The following is a 21,698-nucleotide window of genomic DNA, read 5'->3' on the forward strand; positions in this document are numbered from 1 at the left end:
ACTGAAGACGTTTAAAAGCATTTATAAAGAAATTAGTAAAAAATCACATTTAAGATTTTCAAATAGTGGTTCTCAACTTTTTTCCTTAGGACCTTATTACATCTTTACCAGTTCATTTAAAATAACAATAGATTCATATGTTAGCATAAATTATTTATATGGAAAATAATTTCCCCCAAACAAACAAAAAAAACAGTGAGAAGAGTGGTGTTGTTTTATAATTGTTACAAATGTAAAATGTGTCTGACAATAAAAGACAACCTGATTCTCATACCTACTTTTGGATTCATCTGTTGCAACTGCAAGTTTTGGTTGAAGTATATGGAAAAAAATCCAAATCCACAAAGGTAATAGAAAAGACAGGAGTTTTTTAATAGCCTTTTCAGATAATCATGAATATAATCATCTGATACTACATCAAAATTGGACAGATATTAGTTTCATAAAGGTCAGGTGCAATGTGGAATCTGAGATCATATCAATGAACTTTTCATATGATGTTACATTAAAATCCACTGGTCTAACTTACACATCCAATGGACCTTTTACTCATGAGTGACTTTGTAACATCTTGCATTGGTCCCTGGGAAAACACTGTTCACTGAGTCACACAATCTTCCGAATGTTAACACTTTCATTGTATCACATCTTAAAGCACACTCATTTACACTCACTGATCTCATCAGAAGCCTTTCACGTCTGGGAAGCTGTCCAGCTCTGAGCAGCAGATACACATTTTCCCAAACTGCCCTTCTCACTTGGAAACTCAATGGTAAGAAATGTTGTCACCTGTCCTGGAAGTGACAGGCTCACTGCATTCATCTGCAAGAAATTATCTTCCAAATACAGAATAGTCAAGTCTGAATAATCACAGCTTGCCCTTTCAAATAAAAATGATGTGTCACAGAAACAATCCAGCCAGTTCAGTTCTCAACCAAAAGTGCACAAGTGCTTCCCCTTGAGATAACCTCTCTGTGTGTTGCGGGGGGGGGTGCACGGCGGGACCGGGGATGGGGTTGCCGAAATGCTTTATGTGTGCTTTCCCATCTGTCTCAAAATACCAAAACAATGTGAAACTCAACGATTAGCATTTAATAAAATTAATATTTTTTCACACCGTATCAAGGACATTCTTAAGTGAAACTGGCCTTCCTCTGTCTTTCTTCTTTAAGCAGTGTGGACAGGAAGAACACACTACTACTAGTGTAGTCTGATGTCACTGCCTAGATTCGTGCTGAGGCTCCAGCAGCTTTTCACCACTGCAGCTTAGAACCATCAGTGTGAATGTCAACACAGTAAAAGTAATATATAACATCTTAGTATTATAATGAAAACAATTTTGACACTATGGACCCCCAGAAGAATCTCAGAGACCCCACAGGCATCCATGGACCGCACTTTGATAACTACTGCTCCAAAATATCTTCACTTTTGGCAAGGATAAGATCCACTAGCTCCCACATAATATAAACAGCAATAAATCTAAGCAAATCACAACTCAAAAAAAAAAAATACCCTCTTACCTTTGCCAAGACTAAAGACAAATGGTTCATTTCTATCATGACTGGAATCAAACTTCTTTCCATTTGACAATTTCCCTTTGTAATGGACATAAACTTTGTCTCCAATCATTGGTGTTTCCTCACTATTTCCCACTCTTTTGACAATCTAGGAAAGACAAGCGTCAAGAAAAAAGGAGGTTAAACACTTTACTTTTAATCAGAGAATAAAAATGTCACACAGTCCATGCCACATCACGCAGGCAGATTTGTAAACAAATGTCTGTCCTTTCTAAAGGCCTCCCTCCCAGTTCTTGCAAAAACCTTCAGTTAGAAAACTGTCCTATACCACTAAATATTTAATACTATATTTAATTGTACTGTTAACCACACTATTCTCTCAAAATAATAAACCAATAGAGCTTGTTTTATTGGTTTAATGCCCCCTGTTTTGACACTAAAATCTCTGAAAACACAGAGCTAGTTCATGTACAAACTGAATTAGGCCCAAAAGATTAGTGGACTTTCAAAAACATTCAAAAGTAAGTCTGAAGCAAAGTTTCAAAGGTAAGATTTTTACTTCTCTCTTTTGCTAAAAACATTAGCTTTTGACTAGATTCCATTAGTTTGGTTTTATTTCAAAAAGCCCAATTTTCTGATATAACAGGTTATATTTCCTACTATCTGAAGAATATGCAATGTGTGAAAATAAAAAAAAAAGTTTGATATGATACTAAATAACTTGTGTTCTAATAAAGGAAATGCCAGAAAGTTCCAAGTTGAAAAATATTTAACTATCATAAAACCAGTATATTTATTTTGTTCTTGGCAGAGCAAGACACTAATAGAGTTGGTCAAGTTCTGGGAAAAGAAAATCAAATCCAGGCATGTGGTGTATAATTTATTCTGTCAATCATTTATGCCAAATTAATCATTTTTGCTAGATAATAGAGGATGGTAATTAAACATCTTTTGTGGGGAAGGGTCTGAGTTTTTATCAAAGAATTCAATTATTTGCTCCTGAATTCTTTCTTGAGATATATAACCTCCTTGTTCCACCCTCATATCATCACATAAACACTGTGAACTAAGATTCTACAACTTTCTTAGTTCAAAAGCCCAGACATTCTAAATGAAGAAAAAAAAAAAAATTATTGCAACTTCATAAAAAACTGAACTTAATGAATCCAGTAAAGCTGCAGGATTACAAACTCAACATACAGAAATAAACTGTGTTTCTACACACAACAAAATATCTGAAGAGGAAATACTGTAGAGAAAACAATCCCCGAAATGCAAATGGATCAGAACGGCAGTTATCAGAAAGGCAGAAATCACAAGTGTCCGTAAGGATGTGGAGAAAAGGGAGCCCTTGTGCATTGTTGGTGGGAATACATACTGGTACTGCCATCATGAAAAGCAGTATGGAGGTTCCTCAAAATACTAAAAGTAGAACTACCGTGTGATCCTACAATTCCACTTGTAGGTATTTACCCAAAAGAAATGAAAATACTAACTGAAAAAAGATATATGCAACACCATGTTCACTGCAGCATTATTACATTAGCCAAGATAGGAAAATAGCCTATGTTCACTGATAAACGAATGCATAAAGAAAAAAAAAAAATACACATAAATGATGACTTCCCTGATGGTCCAGTGGCTAAGACTACATGCTCCCAAAGCAGGGAACCGGGATTCAATCCCTGATCAGAGAACAAGATCTTGCATGCCACAACTAAGTCCCAGCACAGCCAAATAAATAAATAAACATTAAATATATATAAGTATGTTTGTATACACACACAATGGATTATTATTCAGTCATAAAGAAAGAATTAAATCTTGCCATTTGTAACATGGATGGACCTTGAGGACACCATGCTAAGTGAGATAGGTCAGACACAGAAAAGCAAATACCATATGACCTCACTTACACATGGAATCCAAAAAAAGAAAAACCACCACCAAATTTACAGATACACAGAATGGAAACAGACTGGTGGTTGTCAGAGCTCAGAGTTTGAGGGGAGGGTGGGAGAAATGGGCAAAGGGAGGCAAAAGATACAAAATAAGTGAGCCATGTATGTAATGCACAGCATGGTGTGACAGCTAATAATATTGTAATTCCTGCTTGAAAGCTGCTATGAGAATAGATTTAAAAAGTTCTCATCACAAAAAAATTTTTTAAACTATGTATGGTGTGAAATATTAACTAGACTTACTGTGGTGATGATCTCATAATATATACCAATGTCAAATCATTATGTTGCACACCTGAAACTAATAAACTGTTAAATATCAATTATACCTCAATAAAACTCAAATAGCATCAAAAACTATAAAATAGTTAGGAATAAATTTAATCGAGGAGGTAGAAGATTTGTACACTGAAAACTGTATGAATCTAATGAAAGGAACTGAAGAAGACACACATAAATGGAAAGGTAGCCTATGTTCATGAATCACGAGAATTAAAGATGTTAAAATGTCCATACTACTGAAAGACATCTACAGATTCAATATCAAAATTTCCCATGGTATTTTTCACAGAAATAGAAGAAAATGCTAACATTCGTTAAGGCCCATGAAAGACCCCAAATAGCCAAAGCAACTGCAAGAAAAAAGCTGGAGGCATATTTCCTGATTTCAAACTATATTACAAAGCTACAGTAATAAGTACAGACACGTGGACCAATGGAACAGAATCAAGAATCCAAAAATAAACCCCAGCATACACAGTTAACTCCTATTTGACAAGGGAACCAAGAATACTCAATGAGGAACAGATAATCTCTTCAATAAAAAGTGAAAGGGAAACTGGATAACCCTATGAAGAATAAAATTGGACCCCTATCTTATACCACTCACAAAACCTAACTCAAAATCAGTGACAGACTTAAAACATAAGATCTAAAACTACATAAAACATGTAAAAATGTAAAAGAAAACAAGGGGAAAACCTCCTTGACGTTAATCTTGGTAGCAATTTCTTTGGATATGACACCAAAAGCACCAGCAACAAAAATATTTAAGTAGAACATCAAACTAAAAATGTCCTGCACAGCAAAGGAAACAATCACCAAAATGAAGAGGCAACCTATGGGGTGGGAGAAAATATCTACAAACCATGTATCTGATATCCAAAATATATATGGATAACTCATGGTTATTATCATAAAAATTAACAAATAACAACTGTTAATAGCATTTGGAGAAAAGAAAACCCTTGTGCACCACTGATAGGGATGTAAACTGGGACAGCCACTATGGAGAATAGTATGAACTTTCCTCAAAAAAGTAAAACTAGAACTACCATATGATCCAGCAATTCCACTTTGGGGTATAAATCCAAAGGAAATGAAAATTACTATCTCAAAGATATAATGAATAAAGATGTGGTATATACATGTACTGTGTTGTTAGTCACTCAGTTGTGTCTGACTCCATAGACTGTAGCCCTCCAGGCTCCTCTGTCCATGGGTTTCCCAGGCAAAAATTCTGAAGCAGGTTAGCTATTTCCTTCCCCAGGGGATCTTCCCAACTCAGGGATCAAACCTGGATCTCTCCTGCATTGCAGGCAGATTCTTTACCGTCTGAGCCACTAGGGAAACCCACATATATGTATAACAGAATATTATTCACTCATGAGAAAGAAGGAAACCATACCATTTGTGACAACATGGATGTACTTTGAGGACATTATGCTAAGTGAAGTCAGAGAAACACATAAATTGTGTGATATCACATATATGTGAGTCAAGGCTATGGTTTTTCCAGTGGTCATGTATGGATGTGAGAGTTGGACTATTAAAGAAAGCTGAGTGCTGAAGAATTAATGCTTTTGAACTGTGGCATTGGAGAAGACTCTTGAGAGTCCCTTGGACTGAAAGGAGATCCAATCAGTCCATCCTAAAGGAGATCAGTCCTGGGTTTTCACTGGAAGGACTGATGCTGAAGCTGAAACTCCAATACTTCGGCCACCTGATGCGAAGAGCTGACTCATTTGAAAAGACCCTGATGCTGGGAAAGATTGAGGGCAGGAGAATGGGACGACAGAGGATGAGACGACTGGATGGCATCACGGACTCGATGGACATGGGTTTGGGTGAACTCCAGGGGTTGGTGATGGACAGGGAGGCCTGGCATGCTGTGGTTCATGGGGTCGCAAAGAGTCGGACACGACTGAGTGACTGAGCTGAACTGAACATATATGTGAAATCTAAAAGAGCTGAATTCACAGAAACAAAGCAGAATGATGACTGCCAGGGAAAGGGCATGGTGGAAAATGAGATGGTGGTCAAAGGCTACAAACTCCCAAGTCATAACATGAATTAAATTCTCAGGATCTAATGTACAGAATGGTGACTGTAATTAACAACAGTGTATTATATACTTGAGAGTTGCTAAGAGAATAGATCTTAAATGTTCTCCCCACAAAAAAGAAATGATAATTATCTGAGGTGAGGAAGGAGCTAACTAACCCTTTTGTGGTAGTAATTTTGAAACATTTAAATGTATCAAATCATCACATTATACACCTTAAACTTACATAATGTTATATTTCAGTTTTATCTCAATACAGCTGGGAAAAAAGTTATAATTTAAAAACTAAAGAGCTAATTAAGAAAAAACAACAACAACAACAGTAGAATCATTACTGCCCTTCTAGGGCTCAAGGTGGAAAAAATGTTTCCAAAAACATTAATCTAAGAGAAATCTCACAATATTCTGAAAGTGCTCATGTTCATGAACTGCATGCGGTACTGGGCTGCCCCTGAGGGCATCTGCATTTCTAGGACTATAACCAAGTAACTGGTCGGATGGTGTGAGGGGCACCCAGGGAGTCAGCGCTGCTCACATCCACAAGTAGTACTGTGGTATCACTTCAGGCTTCCCCAACAAGGTGAGTTTAGTGCCTAAATCTGGAGTTGTCTTAAGAATACAATCTAGTCTCAATTCAGTTTAAAAATGTAAGCTCCATAAAGAAATTATATATTGCTGGGCTAGTTTCTGATTTCCCAGATCTGCCTTGGTCTTAAAAAAAAAAAATTATATATATATACACATATATACATACACACGAGTTAATAAGACTATTACAAACATGGCACTGTATTAAATGCTTTATATAATCTTAATTCTGTGAGGTAGGCAGTATTATTATTCAAATTTTACAAATAAGGAAACTTCATCACAGATATGTTACTAAATTGCCCTAGGTCATGCAGTTAATAGACCTATTCAATCTTCTTCTTTTTTTCTTCTCTATTTTCTGGCCCCTGTATAATCATAAGGGATCTGATTTAGGTCATACCTGAATAGTCTGGTGGTTTTCCCTACTTTCTTGAATTTAAGTCTGAATTTGGCAATAAGGAGTTCATGATCTGAGCCACAGTCAGCTCCCGATCCTGTTTTTGCTGACTGTACAGAGCTTCTCCATCTTTGGCTGCAAAGGATATAATCAATCTGATTTCGGTACTGACCATCTGCTGATGTCCACGTGTAGAGTCTTCTCTTGTGTTGTTCAAAGAGGGTGTTTACCATGACCAGTGCATTCTCCTGGCAAAACTGTTAGCCCTTGACCTGCTTCGTTTTGTACTCCAAGGCCAAATTTGCCTGTTACTCCAGGTATCTCTTGACTTCCTACTTTTGCATTCCAGTCCCCTATAATGAAAAGGACATCTTTTTTGGGTGTTAGTTCTAGAAGGTCTTGTAGGTCTTCATAGAACTGTTCAACTTCAGCTTCTTCAGCATCACTGGTCAGGGCATAGACTTAGATTACTGTGATATTCAATGGTTTGCCTTGGAAATGAACAGAGATCATGCTGTCATTTTTGAGATTACATCCAAGTACTGCATTTTGGACTCCTTTGTTGACTAAGAGGGCTACTCCATTTCTTCTAAGGGATTCTTGCCCACAGTAGTAGATATCATGGTCACCTGAGTTAAATTCACCCATTCCAGTCCATTTTAGTTTGCTGATTGCTAAAATGTCAACGTTCACTCTTGTCATCTCCTGTTTGACTACTTCCAATTTGCCTTGATTCAGGGACCTAACATTCCAGGTTCCTATGCAATATTGCTCTTTACAGAACCGGACTTTGCTTCCATCACCAGTCACATCCACAACTGGGTGTTGTTTTTGCTTTGGCTCCGTCTCTTCATTCTTTCTGGAGTTATTTCTTCACTGATATTCAGTAGCACATTGGGCACCTACTGACTTGGGGAGTTCATCTTCCAGTGTCCTATCTTTTTGCCTTTTCATACTGTTCATGGGGTTCTCAAGGCAAGAATACTGAAGTGGTTTGCCATTTCCTTCTCCAGTGGACCACCTTTTATCAGAACTCTCCACCAAGATCCATCTGTCCTGGGTGGCCATCCATGGCATGGCTCATGGTTTCATTGAGTTAGACAAGGCTGTGGGCCATGTGATCAGATTGGTTAGTTTTCTGTGATTGTGGTTTTCATTCTGTCTACCCTCTGATGGAGAAGGAAAAGAGGCTTATGGAAGCTTCCTGATGGGAGAGACAGGCTGAAGGGGAAAGGAGTCTTCTTCTGATGGGCAGGGCCATGCTCATTAAATCTTTAATCCAATTTTCTGTTGATGAGGGCTGTGTTCCCTCCCTGTTGTTTGACCTGAGGCCAAACTATGGAGGAGGTAACGAAGATAATGGTGACCTCCTTCAAAAGGTCCCATGCACGGCTGCAATCAGTGCCCCAAACCCTGCAGCAGGCCACCGCCAACCCACGCCTCCGTCGGAGGCTCCTAGACACTCACAGGCAAGTCTGGGTCGGTCTCTTGTGGGGTCACTGCTCCTTTCTCCTGGGTCCTGGTGGGCACAAGGTCTTGTCGGTGCCCCCCAAGAGTCTGTTTCCCCAGTCCTGGGTAAGTTCCGGCGGCTCTATGGTGCGGTTAATGGCAACCTCCTCCAAGAGGGCTTATGCCATACCCAGATCTACTGCACTTAGAGCCCCCGCCTCAGCAGCATTCCCACTGCTGACCCACACCTCCACAGGAAACACACACGCACCATTCTGGCTCAGTCTCTGTGGAGTCTCTGGGTCCTGGTGCACACAAGGCTTGTTTGAGCCCTCTGAGTGTCTCTGGCAGGTGTGGGGTTTAAGTCTAAACACAATGTCACCCCTCCTACCGTCTTGGTGGGACTTCTCCTTTGCCCTTGGATGTGGGGTATCTTTTTTTGCTGGGATCCAACATGCTCCTGTTGACAGTTGTTCAGCAGCAAGTTGTTTTTGGAGTTCTCGCAGGAGAAGATGAGTGCATGTCCTTCTATTCTGCCATGTTAGTTTGTAGAATCCCTTAGGATTATACAGTGGAAGTGAGAAATAGATCCAAGGGATTAGATCTGATAGAGTGCCTGAAGAACTATGGATGGAGGTTCATGACATTGTACAACAGGTAGAGATCAAGACCATCCCCAAGAAAAAGAAATGCAAAAAGGCAAAATGGCTGTCTGAGGAGGCCTTACAAATAGTTGAGAAAAGAAGAGAAGCTGAAGGTAAAGGAGAAAAGGAAAGATATACCGATTTGAATGCAGAGTTCCAAAGAATAGCAAGGAGAGAGAAGAAAGCCTTCCTCAGTGATCAATGCAAAGAAACGGAGGAAAACAATAGAATGGGAAAGACTAGAGATCTCTTGAAGAAAATTATAGATACCAAGGGAGCATTTCATGCAAAGATGGGCACAATATAGGAGAGAAATGGTATGGACCTAACAGAAGCAGAAGATATTAAGAAGAAGTGGCAAGAATACACAGAAGAACTATACAAAAAAGATCTTCATGACCCAGATAACCACGATGGTGTGATCACTCACGGAGAGCCAGACATCCTGGAATGCGAAGTCAAGTAGGCCTTAGGAAGCATCACTATGAACAAAGCTAGTGGAGGTGATGGAATTCCAGCTGAGTTATTTCAAATCCTAAAAGATGATGCTGTGAAAGTGCTGCACTCAATATGCCAGCAAATTTGGAAAACTCAGCAGTGGCCACAGGACTGGAAAAGGGCCGTTTTCATTCCAATCGCAAAGAAAGGTAATGCCAAAGAATGTTCAAACTACTGCAAAATTGCACTCATCTCACATGCTAGCAAAGTAATGCTCAAAATTCCCCAAGCCAGGCTTCAGCAGTATGTGAACTGTGAACTTCCAGATGTTCAAGCTGGATTTAGAGAAGTCAGAGGAACCAGAGATCAAATTTCCAAGATCTGCTGGATCATCAAAAAAGCAAGAGAGTTCCAGAAAAACATCTACTTCTGCTTTACTGACTACACCAAAGCCTTTGACTGTGTGGATCACAACAAACTGTGGGAAATCCTTAAAAGAGATGGGAATACCAGACCACCTGACCTGCCTCCTGAGAAATCTGTAGGCAGGTCAAGAAGCAACAGTTAGAGCTGGATGTGGAACAACAGAGTGGTTCAAAATTGGGAAAGGAGTACGTCAAGGTTGTACATTGTCACCCTGCTTATTTAACTTATATGCAGAGTACATCATGCAAAATGCTGGGCTGGATGAAGCACAAGCTGGAATCAAGACTGCTGGGAGAAATATCAATAACCTCAGATATGCAGATGACACTACCTTTACGGCAGAAAGTGAAGAAGAACTAAAAAGCCTCTTGATGAAAGTGAAAGAGGAGAGTGAAAAAGTTGGCTTAAAACTCAACATTCAGAAACTAAGAACATGGTATCTGATCCCATCACTTCATGACAAATAGATGGGGAAACAGTGACAGACTTTATTTTTGGGGGTTCGAAAATCACTGCAGATAGTGACTGCAGCCATGAAATTAAGAGACATTTGCTCCTTAGAAGAAAAGTTATGACCAACCTAGACAGCATGTTAAAAAAGGAGAGACATTACTTTGCCGACAAAGGTCCATCTAGTCAAAGCTATGATCTTTCCAGTAGTCATGTATGGATATGAGAGTTGGACTAAAAAGAAAGCTGTGTGCTGAACAACTGATGCTTTTGAACTGTGGTGTTGAAGACTCTGGCGAGTCCCTCGGACTGCTAGGAGATCAAACCAGTCCATCCTAAAGGAAATCAGTCCTGAATAATCATTGGAAAGACTAATGCTGGAAAAATCCTGATGCTGGGAAAGACTGAAGGCAGGAGAAGAAGGTGACGACGGAGGATGAGACAGCTGGACAGCATCACTAACTACATGGACATGAGTTTGAGTAAGCTCCGGGAGTTGGTGATGGACAGGGAAGCCTGGCGTGCTGCAGTCCATGGGGTCACAAAGAGTCGGACGCGACTGAACTGACTTTTTGGCCATGATGCACAGCATGCAGGATCTCAGTTCCCTGACCAAGGATCGAACCTGTGCCCCTGCAGCAGTCTGGTGTCTTAACCACTGGACTGTCAGGGAAGTCCCTACACCTATTTAATCTTAACCAAAATCCCTATGGTGAAACCTAAGGCTTTAGACAGTGATAAATGTAAGATTTAAAGGGTTTACAATCTCAAAGTGTTTCTTACAGGCCTAAAAATCTTATTCAATTTACTCCCTAGAACAAAGCAGGGCCTGAGGCAAGTTGTTCTCTGTACCAGTGCACTGAAAAGATAAAAGAACAGGAAGATAACAACCTGCAGAATTTCCACTGTCTTGAGAGGCATTCCGGAATCTGGGATGAGTAATTCACAGAGCTACAAGGTTGAAAGCCCTCTGAATGAAGAGAGCATGATACACATCTATAATCCTAAAGTCTTTATTTTGCAAGTCTCCAAACTGTGGCTTGGCATGTAGCAAGCTAATAGTAAAACATGTATATTCAGAAGAGATTCAAGTTTGTGAATATGTGAAGAAGGCTTTCAGGTAAGCAAGATTAGCCAAAACAAACAAAAATCTCATTTGCTACTGATAACATAAAGTGAAAGTGAAAAGTTAAAGTGAAGTAGCTCAGTCCTGTCCAACTCTTTGCAACCCCGACCCCGTGGACTGTAGCCTACCAGGCCCCTCCATCCATGGGATTCTCCATGCAAGAATACTGGAGTGGGTTGCCATTTCCTTCTATTAAAATTCAGCTTATTGATAATACTTAAAAAGTTTAACATAATCTTTTCAGCAAAAAAGGTAACCTTACAAAACCTGAATACATCAAGTGCAGGAGAAAAAAGAACTTAATATGACTAAAGCCATTTAACCTCTCAAATATATGGAATAATAACGCATATATCTTCCATACATAAATGGGAGAATCAAATGTGCTATGTCTCAAAAGATCACTGTGAGGTTTTAAAAAAACCACATGTAAACATAATCAGAGAGTGAAAAAAGTGTTTTTAAGGAGGAATACTAATTCAAAAGTGAGATACATTCTCTGATTAAACCTCAAAAAAATATTTTCATTACACACAGGAACTCTATTTGTTCTATTTGTCCTTCTGAACTTTGCGAGTTAACTTTTTTTTGAGAAAGTCTTTTAAATAGTCATTAGCTAGCTTTAATATACTTAAATATTAAAATAATCGCCCATTTGTACTCTGTGAGAACAGAGACAGTCTTTTTAGAGTCAGACATAACATAAATCCTCAGACCTGCATTTAGTAAGATATATGATTTGGGGCAAGTTAATTTACCTAGCTGGTTCTCAGCTTTACCATCTATAATCTGGGATTGAAAATAAACCTGCAGTTATAAAGACCAAATGAGAATTTAGCTGTAGCATTTGGTACTTAGTAAGCCTCAATAAACATAATCCATCTCAATGCTCAGTTATGTTTGACTCTTTGCAATCCCATGGACTGTAGCCCACCAGGCTCCTCTGTCCATGGGACTCTCCAGGCAAGAATATTGGAGTGGGTTGCCATTTCCCCCTCCAGGGCATCTTCCCAACCCAGGGATGGAACCCGCGTCTCCTGCATAGTCAGGCAGATTGTTTACCACTGCACCCACTTGGGAAGCCCCAATCCATCTCCACCTCTAGCCAAAAACAAAAAACAAAAAAAGATTTTTATTAACAACCTTTCCAGATAGCAAATTTCCTTACATGTCATGGCCTCACCTTTAATACTCCTCTATCTTTTTTGGAGGTAATATCCTCTCCCTGTTCAGCAACAGCTGCTGCAGGGCTTTCTCCATTGTTCTTGGCAGCTTCATCAGTAGTCATTGTCTTTTCAAAAGTAGAAAACCTGCTGAGAAGAAACATATTTTAGCTAGGAGAAGTATCACTTCATTATGTATCTTAAAATGCCCCTAGAAACAGAACTTTACCTGACCCAAGATATACATAGGGCAAATAAAGTTAAATGCTGAAAAGGAAAATAGAAACATTTGCTATGAGCATGTACTGATGTCATGAGGCATGTAAATAAAACATCACCCAAATCTTCAATTTCCCATCTAGCTCTGGTCCCAAATTAGAGAGCAGCACAAGTCAGGCTTGGCAGTGATTATATTCCTTAGCATGATTACACAGTGAGAAGTAGTCCTTTCAGAACTTGAGAATGTCCTTTTCCTACAGCCATATTCTTGACAGAGAATTAAGAACTTATCAGGTGATCTGATAAAAGAAACAACAATCTATCACAGTGGAAAATAGGACAAGGCTTTGGAAAATGACAGACCCCAGTCTGAGCCTCAGCTCCAGCCGCATGTTTGATATTTGCCAACCTCCTGAAGATCACCGAGCCTCAGTTTCACGTCCATAGTTCACAGAGTAACTGTGAGGCATTAGTGAGATAACAAACGCTAAGGGATGAGCACAAACACCCAACTTAAAAATGTAGACATTTATCATGATTATTATTGGGTCTCTTAGAGAGCCACATTTTTCATTTCTTGCTCAAATTTTCCTACAGAATGACGTTCTTCTCCACCATGGCACTCAACGCCTTCCACAACATGACCCCAACCTATGTTTTGGGTCAAGCCTCCACTGCTTTCTTCACTGTCTCATGTGTGGGTCATGCTCTGGCCAAACCAGACCAGGCCTCTCCTGCAACAAGTCCTGTGCGTTCCCATCTCCACACTGTGGCCATTCTTTTCCTTTCCCATTCTTCCCACTCAAACACTACCTTTCATTGTACCAACTTTAACCTTCTAGTTTGCAGTTGTCTGCCCTTTACTTTCTCAGCTCTTCCATTGATTTGTTTTCTATAATATATTCATAAGAAGACACACGCATTGGATTTAAGAGATCTTTGTTAAATTTTTTAATATGCATATTTCACTGAAGTATAGTTGACTTAACAGTGTTTCAGATGCGCAGCAAAGTGATTCAGTTATACATACATTATTATTTTTGAAATTATTTTCCATTATAGGTTATTACTAGACACTGACTATATAGTTCCCTGTGCTATAGAGTAAACCTTTGTTGCTTGTTGCATATCTTGTTTTTTAAATTAGAAACCTAGCATTCTATTCATACTAAGTCAAACAAGTGGAATCAAACTGTCATAAAATTTATAGTTAGGCAAAAATTCATAAGTTTTCTGAAATATATTTATTATACACATTGTTTATATATATGTATACAAAGCTTTTCTGCTACAGTTGATAAAGGCTTGAGAAAGAACATCAAACAAAGAAAGAAGAGATAGAAAAACTGGAACACAAACTAAATTAAATGGGAGCACTGAATATGAAATACAAAAAGTGGAACAAACTAGACAAAAGTAAAAGATCATCATATAGTTCGGTTGTTTTCAAACATGGCTGCTCATTAGAAACATATCTGGGCATTTTTATTTTTCAAAAATTCCAATAATTCTGATATGCATCTGGATTTTAAAAAGTGATTACAGGTTTTTTATTAAATGGTAGTTTTGGTGATACAGAGTTCTATTGTTTTTCTTTTGACCAATCATAATACAATGGTATTAAGTAATAATTGCACAATCACAATAGTAAAAGACGTTTATCTGTTTTCACAATCAAAACAAACAAACAAAAAGAACAGTTTTCACACTCAATAACCAGACCAAAAGTAGAAGATTATTACAATTGCAAGTCATAACGGAAACTTGACTAACCTGACAATATAAAATAATGATATACAATCTGGGGGGTGGTCAAGCAGAGTGAAGTGGTAAGTAGAACTGCATACATGCACATGTTTTCATCTGCCCAGCCAGTCTATGTCTGGGGCATTTAATCCATTTACATTTAAGGTAGTCATCAATATGTAAGATCCATTACTGTTTTCTGAACTGTTTGGGTCTATTTTCTGCAGATCTCTTCCTTCTCTTGTATTTCCTGCCTAGAGAAGTTCCTTTAGCATTTGTTGTAAAGCTGGTTTGGTGGTGCTAAATTCTCTTAACTTTTGATTGTCTGGAAAGCTTTTGATTTCTCCATCAAATCTGACGGAGAGTCTTGTTGGGTAGAGTATTCTTGGTTGTAGGTTCTTCCTCTTTCATCACTTTAAAGTGCCATTCCCTTCTGACTTGCAGAGTTTTTGGTGAAAAATCAGCTGATAGCCTGATGGGAGTTCCCCTATATGTTGTCAGTTTTCCCTTGCTGCTTTTAAAATTTTATCTTTGTCTTTAATTTTTGTCAGTTTGATTACTATGTCTCGGTGTGTTCCTCCTTGGATTTATATCCTGCCTGGGACTGTACTTCCTGGACTTGGTTGACTATTTCCTTCCCCATGTTAAGGAAGTTTTCAGTTATCATCTCTTCACATATTTTCTCAGGTCTTCTCTTTCTCTTCTCCTTCTGGGACCCCTATAATGTGAATGTTAGTGCGTTTAATGTTGTCACAGAGATCTCTTAGGCTGTTCATTTCTTTTCATTCTTTTTTCTATATTCTGTTCCGCGGCAGTGATTCCACCATTCTGTCTTCCAGGTCACTTATCCATTCTTCTGCCGTAGGTATTCTTCTATCGAGTCCTTCATTTGTCTGTTTGTTCTTTAGTTCTTCTCAGTTCAGTTCAGTCGCTCTTTTGCGTTCACCTCTTTGCGAGCCCATGGACTGTAGCACGCCAGGCTTCCCTGTTGATTACCAACTCCTGGAGCTTACTCAAACTCATGTCCATCGAGTCAGTGATGCCATTCAACCATCTCATCCTCTGTGTCCCCTTCTCCTCCTGCCTTCAATCTTTCCCAGCGTCAGGGTCTTTTCCAGTGAGTCAGTTCTTCATATCAGGTGGCCAAAGTACTGGAGCTTCAACATCAGTCCTTCCATGAATATTCAGGACTCATTTCCTTTAGGATTGACTGGTTTGATTTCCCTGCAGTCCAAGGGACTCTCAAGAGTCTTCTCCAACACCACAGCTCAAAAGTATCAACTCTTTGGCACTCAGCTTTCTTTACGGTCCAATTCTCACATCCATACATGACTACTGGAAAAACCATAGCTTTGACTAAATGGACCTTTGTCAGCAAAGTAATGTCTATTTTTTAATATGTTGTCTAGGTTGGTCATAGTTTTTCTTCCTAGGAGCAAGCGTCTTTTAATTTCCACGCGTAATCTCCATAATAACACCAATTAACAAAGATCAACACGACTGCAGTCACCATCTGCAGTGATTTTGGAGCCCCAAAAAATAAAGCCTGTAACTGTTTCCATTGTTTTCCCACATATTTGCCATGAAGTGATGTACTCGATGCCATGATCTTCGTTTTTTGGATGCTGAGTTTTAAGGCAGTTTTTTCACTCTCCTCTTTCACCTTTACCAAGAGGCTCTTTAGTTCTTCTTTACTTTCTGCCATAAGGGTGGTGTCATCTGCATATCTGAAGTTATTGATATTTCTCCCGGCAATCTTGATTCCAGCTTGTGCTTCATCCAGCCCAGCATTTTGCATGATGTAACTCTATGTAGAGTTATATAAGCAGGGTGACAATATACAGCCTTGACGTACTCCTTTCCCAATTTAGAACCAGTCTGTTGTTCCATGTCCGGTTCTAACTCTTGCTTCTTGACCTGCATACAGATTTCTCAGGAGGCAGGTCAGGTGGTCTGGTATTCCCATCTCTTGAAGAATTTTCTACAGCTTGTTGTGATCCACACAGTCAAAGGCTTTGGCGTAGTCAATAAAGCAGAAGCAGATGTTTTTCCAGAATTCTCTTGCTTTTTCGATGATCCAGTGGATCTTGGCAATTTGATCCCTGGTTCCTCTGGCTTTTCTAAATCCAGCTTGAACATCTGGAAGTTCTTGGTTCATATACTGTTGAAGCCTGGCTTGGAGAATTTTGAGCATTACACACTTGAGCTAGTGTGTGAGATAAGTACAATTGTGCGATAGTTTGAACATTCTTTAACATTGCCTTTCTTTGGGATTGGAATGAAGACGGACCTTTTCCAGTCCTGTGGCCACTGCTGAGTTTTCCAAATTTGCTGGCATATTGAGTGCAGCACTTTCACAGCATCATCTTTTAGGATTTGAAATAACTCAGCTGGAATTCCATCACCTCCACTAGCTTAGTTCTTCTAGGTCTTTGATAAACATTTCTTGCATCTTCTTCATTGTTTTCCCAAGATTCTGGATTATCTTCACTATCACTACTCTGATTTCTTTTCTGGAAGGTTGCCATCTCCACTTCATTTAGTTGTTTTTCTAGGGCTTTATCTAGTCCCTTCATCTGGAACATAACTTTCTGTTTTTCATTCTAATGAACTTTCTGTAACGTGCTTTTTGTTTTAGCCGCTGTGGGACCGTGGTTCTTCTCGCTTCTTCTGTCTGCCCTCTGATGGAGGAGGCCAAGAGGCTTCTGCAAGCTTCCTGATGGGAGGGACTGGTGGTGGGAAAAATGGAGTCTTGCTCTGGTGAGCAGGGCCTTACTCGTAAAGCTTTAATCCAACTATCTGTGGGGTAGTGGGGTTGCACTTGCTCCCTGGCAGTTGTTTGGCCTGAGACAAACCAGCCCTGGGCTCTATAGCACAGTTAATGGGGACCTTCAAAAGGGTTTACATCAAGGGAGACCATCTCAAACTGTTGCCACCAGTGTCCCCATCCCTGTGGTGAGCCCCTGCCAACCCATGCCTCCACAGGACACCCTCCAACACCAGCAGGTAGTTTTGGTTCAATCTCCTGTGGGGTCACTGATCCTTTCCTCTAGATCTTGGTATGCACAAGATTTTGTTTGTGCCCTCCAAGACTGGAGTCTCTGCTTCCCCCAGTACTGTGGAGGTCTTGTAATCAAATCCTGCTGCCCTTCAGGGTCAGATTCCCTGGGGATCCCCAGTCCCTTTGTTAGATGCCCCGCTCACCCACCCGGCAGGTATGGGATTTGATTTTATCATGATTGCACCCCACCTACCATCACGCTGCAGCTTCTTCTTTGTCTTTGGACATGGGATATCTTTTTTCGGTGGGTTGCATCATCCTCCTGTCAATGGTTGTTCAACAGCTAGTTGGGATTTTGGTGCTCTTGCAGGAGATGAGCACACGTCCTTCCAGTCTGCCATCTTGAACCATAAGGCCAGGATTTAAGAGATCCTTAAAAGCAGGGTCATGGTTTGTCCTTATTTAGATTCTCCAGAACATCTCTACCTTTCAGACTGGTAAGACAGAAAGGGCAAGGAATTTGGAGCTCCTTACAAGCTGTGTGATGTTGCTTAAATTTTAACTCCTCAAAGCCTTTTTTCTCTACCTGTGTAATCAGAATAAAAATAATATCTACTTTCACAGAGTGACCTTCTGGATTAAATGGTATAATGTGTATGTTAAAAGTATACTAGCTCTTATTATCATCAATCATCTAAAATGACAGACACCTTTTCATGCAAGGCAAATACTGAGAAGATAATCAACAGACAAAACAAAAAACACCTCACTGCCTGCTGTCATGATGAATTCCCTAACAGCTCTCGTGGCTGAGCAGGAAGAGTCAAGACTTAGTAACATCCACAGTTATTCGGTACTAGGTTAATAAGGAACGTTAAGGCTCCCTAAGTCACTGTGGGATCCTCTTGCCTACACAATCAAAAAGAACTATTTTATACTTGTGACAAATGTCTTATTGATAAAACTGAGGATTAAACAAGTAAATGTATCTTAACTCACTTCCAGTTGACCTAAACTTACTTCAATATCAACAAAGACACAAATCAAAAACTTTGCTGTATCCAAAAATCTTCAAAGAGAACACCAAAAACCAGCAGCTAAGCCCCTTTGCTTTATTTACTAGTACAGTTTATGCCAGACACCAAAGATCCAAATGCTTGGCTCAGGGTAAGGGAGAGGTCAGAACAAAGTGTGCTCAAACAAACAACAACAAAAACTAAGTACCAGTTGTTGTATGTGATGCTGGGCAAGACAGTTAGGAAAATGAGATGAATAAGATTTGTTCCCAAATTCCAGTAACCTACCACTCACAAAACACCTCTCTCATGCACAGAAATTTGCAGAAAGCACTTCAAACACAGGGAGAAAAGATCTTTTAAACATTTTGGAGGTCGTGGACCATATCCCTTCAGAAATACATATACACAAAATATTTCCTGGGCCTTTACAGATACATTGACATCCATCAGTAAACCCCTAGGGAAACCATCTCAATAAACAAGTTAAAACCATCAACAGAAAGGTTATTAGGGAACAGGACAGTCAGAGGGTCTCAAAGCATGACCCTACAGACTATTTATACCTATAAAAAGGACAAGGGCTTTCCAGTGGAGTGGTCTGATCACACAGGTAACCTACATCGTGACCAAACTCTGCATCTTCTTTATTGACACAAGCTGGCATCACTGTGCCTCCTGCTGTGATGTAACAGGAAGTATACAAGTAGTATTTCTACCAAAAATGTTTAACCTGAAACTAAGCAAGAAGAAAAGACAAAATTAGGGTGTGGAACATTCTACAAGACAACTGGCTTAGACTCCTCAAAATGTTAATGTTATAAAAGAAAAAAAGGTAAAGAAAGGAAAGAAAAGGGGCCTGTTCTGGTTTTAAAAAGACTAAAGAGACACAACCACCAAATGCAATGTGTGATCCTTGGCTGGATACCAGATTAGGAGGAACAAAAATTTACAGAAGCAAATTTTGAGGAAAATTAGGAAAATTTAGAAAAACAGACTATATACTACCTTATTATTACTGTATAATGTTAGCTTTCTAGAGTGTGATATAGTATTGTGGTTCTGTACAGATTAATCTCCTCATTCTTAGGGGAGACATGCTGAAGCATTTAGGGATGAGGTGCCATGATGGGTGCCTCTTACTGTCAAATGATTTGACAGCGTATGTGAGCACAAATATCACAAACAGCTAAAAACAAAGCATTCAGAAAGCATGAATACAACACATCCAAAGGCAAGGCCTTTCTTTTGAACATTCGTCATTTGGTGATCAGCTAAACTTTCAGATGAAAACTCTGTGATTAAAAAAACATTTTCTTTTGGTTCTTACCCTCCTCTTTGAAAATAGTGGCTTGCTCAAATTCAAATAAAGAGGGAAGCTGTATACACTGATTTGCAAGGTTTACAAATCTCATTTGATAAAGGAATTTGCTCTTCAGTTTTGGTTCTAACACTTGAAGGGATACAAATAACCTTTGTGATCTCAAAATGATTTTGACCAGTATGGAGTCCACATGAAAAGAAGTAGCACAAATAATTAAAACACAAAGATAAAAACCAAACTAAAGCTATGTTGAACTTTCAAAGGCAGATGAATCTGGAAGAATAAATAAATAAACTGAACTTTCCAAGTACTTACCCTTAATTCCAGTTATGCCATCTGATACAGATTTTTGTATCAGACAAAACAAATAAATTAAAGAAAAACTTCTTTGATCCAGTGTTACATGACAAAAAGGCTGTAAGAACAGATAATTCCTAAAAACCAACTGGACATGTTGAGAAAGTTTCACTTTTTTTTGTAAGAGAGCTGTGTCTTTGTTCCCTACCCTACATTTATTCTGGATTTAAAATCACTCTGTAGCTATGGATATTAATCTATGATAAAGCTCACTGTTCTGAACTGTCCAAAGGGGGAAACTGCTGCCCAGTGCCTCAGAAAGAGAACACACAGTTCGCTCTGTTATGGATAAGCATGCACTCTCCAAAGTGATGGTCAGCAAACACCTGAGACAGCACAGAAAAATGAGACTATGCTGAGCATTTCATCAACAGTGTACTGAAAACTCCAATTTACCTAACTATATTGTCATATTCCCCCAAGTGAGAAATCATTCTAAAGGTTTATCCACTAATTAACCTTGCATATTACGTACTCTACTCATTGCTCTCTTTGTTAAAATATAGGTATCTTGTATCAAAGATTATCCTACTGTCTAGCAAGAGTTTTCAGAAAGAAGGCAGAAAAGACTAGAGAAACTGGCTACTTTGGTAGGAGCACAGAAAATTACATTTTTAAGTACCACATATATCTGGGGCTTCCCTGGTAGCTCAGACGGTGAAGTGTCTGCCTACAATGTGGGAGACCCGGGTTTGATCCCTGGGTTGGGAAGATTCTCTGGAGAAGGAAATGGCAACCCACTCCAGTATTCTTGCCTGGAAAATCCCATGGATGGATGGAGGAGCGTGGTAGGCTATAGTCCATAGGGTCACAAAGAGTCGGACACGACTGAGCGTTTTACATCCACATCTACATGTCTGGGCCATAAAGATTCTCAGTCTCCTAAAACTAAAGCACAAAAGAAAGAAAACACAAGGAACGGCTTAAAACTGAATGCAGATAACTGCATCGTAACTTTGAGAATATTCATGTGAGGATGAACTGGGAAGCCTTCATTTACTTTCAATCCCAGGTCAGTAACATTCAAGTCCAGTCACAGAGGAGTGTCGGGAGGAGTTATCTCTCTATAGACAATGAAAGTGAAAGTGAAGTCGCTCAATTATGTCCAACTCTTGGCGACCCCATGGACGGTAGCCTACCAGGCTCTGCGGTCCATGGGATTTTCCAGGCAAGAATGCTGGAGTGGGCTGCCATTTCCTTCTCCAGGGGATCTTCCCAACCCAGGGATCAAACCCAGGTCTCCTGCATTGCAGACAGACGCTTTACTGTCTGAGCCACTAGGGAAGCCCTTCTATAGATAATACATACATACAAAAGAGAGGATATACATGCACGCACAGGAAACAAGACCAAATATATAGACTATACGTCTATATGAGATCGCACACTGTATTTATTCACCTATGTCCCTCCAGTTACTTGCTTCTTTACACTGGGGTGGGGAATGAAGAGATGACAAAAACACTCTAAGATACACTCATACATTCACCTTTCCTCCTTTATAAAAGAAACCTGCTAGAACATAT

At 39.4% G+C, this 21,698-nt stretch overlaps 2 protein-coding genes across 3 annotated transcripts in view; one reads left to right on the forward strand and one right to left on the reverse strand.

The window, feature by feature from the left end:
- The window catches only part of FKBP5 (FKBP prolyl isomerase 5), a 115,581-nt gene that overhangs the window by 51,393 nt on the left and 42,490 nt on the right, over positions 1-21,698 (reverse strand). Inside the window, exons 3-4 of one of the 2 annotated variants that reach the window (XM_043907279.1) lie at positions 12,530-12,656; positions 1,524-1,668 (exon numbers count right to left, since the gene is read on the reverse strand). In XM_043907279.1, the coding sequence (XP_043763214.1) occupies positions 1,524-1,668; positions 12,530-12,634 (250 nt within the window). In that variant the 5' untranslated portion in view covers positions 12,635-12,656. Of the gene's footprint in view, positions 1-1,523; positions 1,669-12,529; positions 12,660-21,698 lie in introns of both variants that reach the window. The other variant, XM_043907278.1, reaches the window with a different exon arrangement.
- LOC122696987 (60S ribosomal protein L23a-like) overlaps positions 1-21,698 on the forward strand; it is a 73,620-nt gene that overhangs the window by 37,076 nt on the left and 14,846 nt on the right. The window lies entirely within an intron of this gene.

This window comes from Cervus elaphus, chromosome 7 (genome assembly GCF_910594005.1).
Source record: "Cervus elaphus chromosome 7, mCerEla1.1, whole genome shotgun sequence".
Classification (NCBI taxonomy): domain Eukaryota; kingdom Metazoa; phylum Chordata; class Mammalia; order Artiodactyla; family Cervidae; genus Cervus; species Cervus elaphus.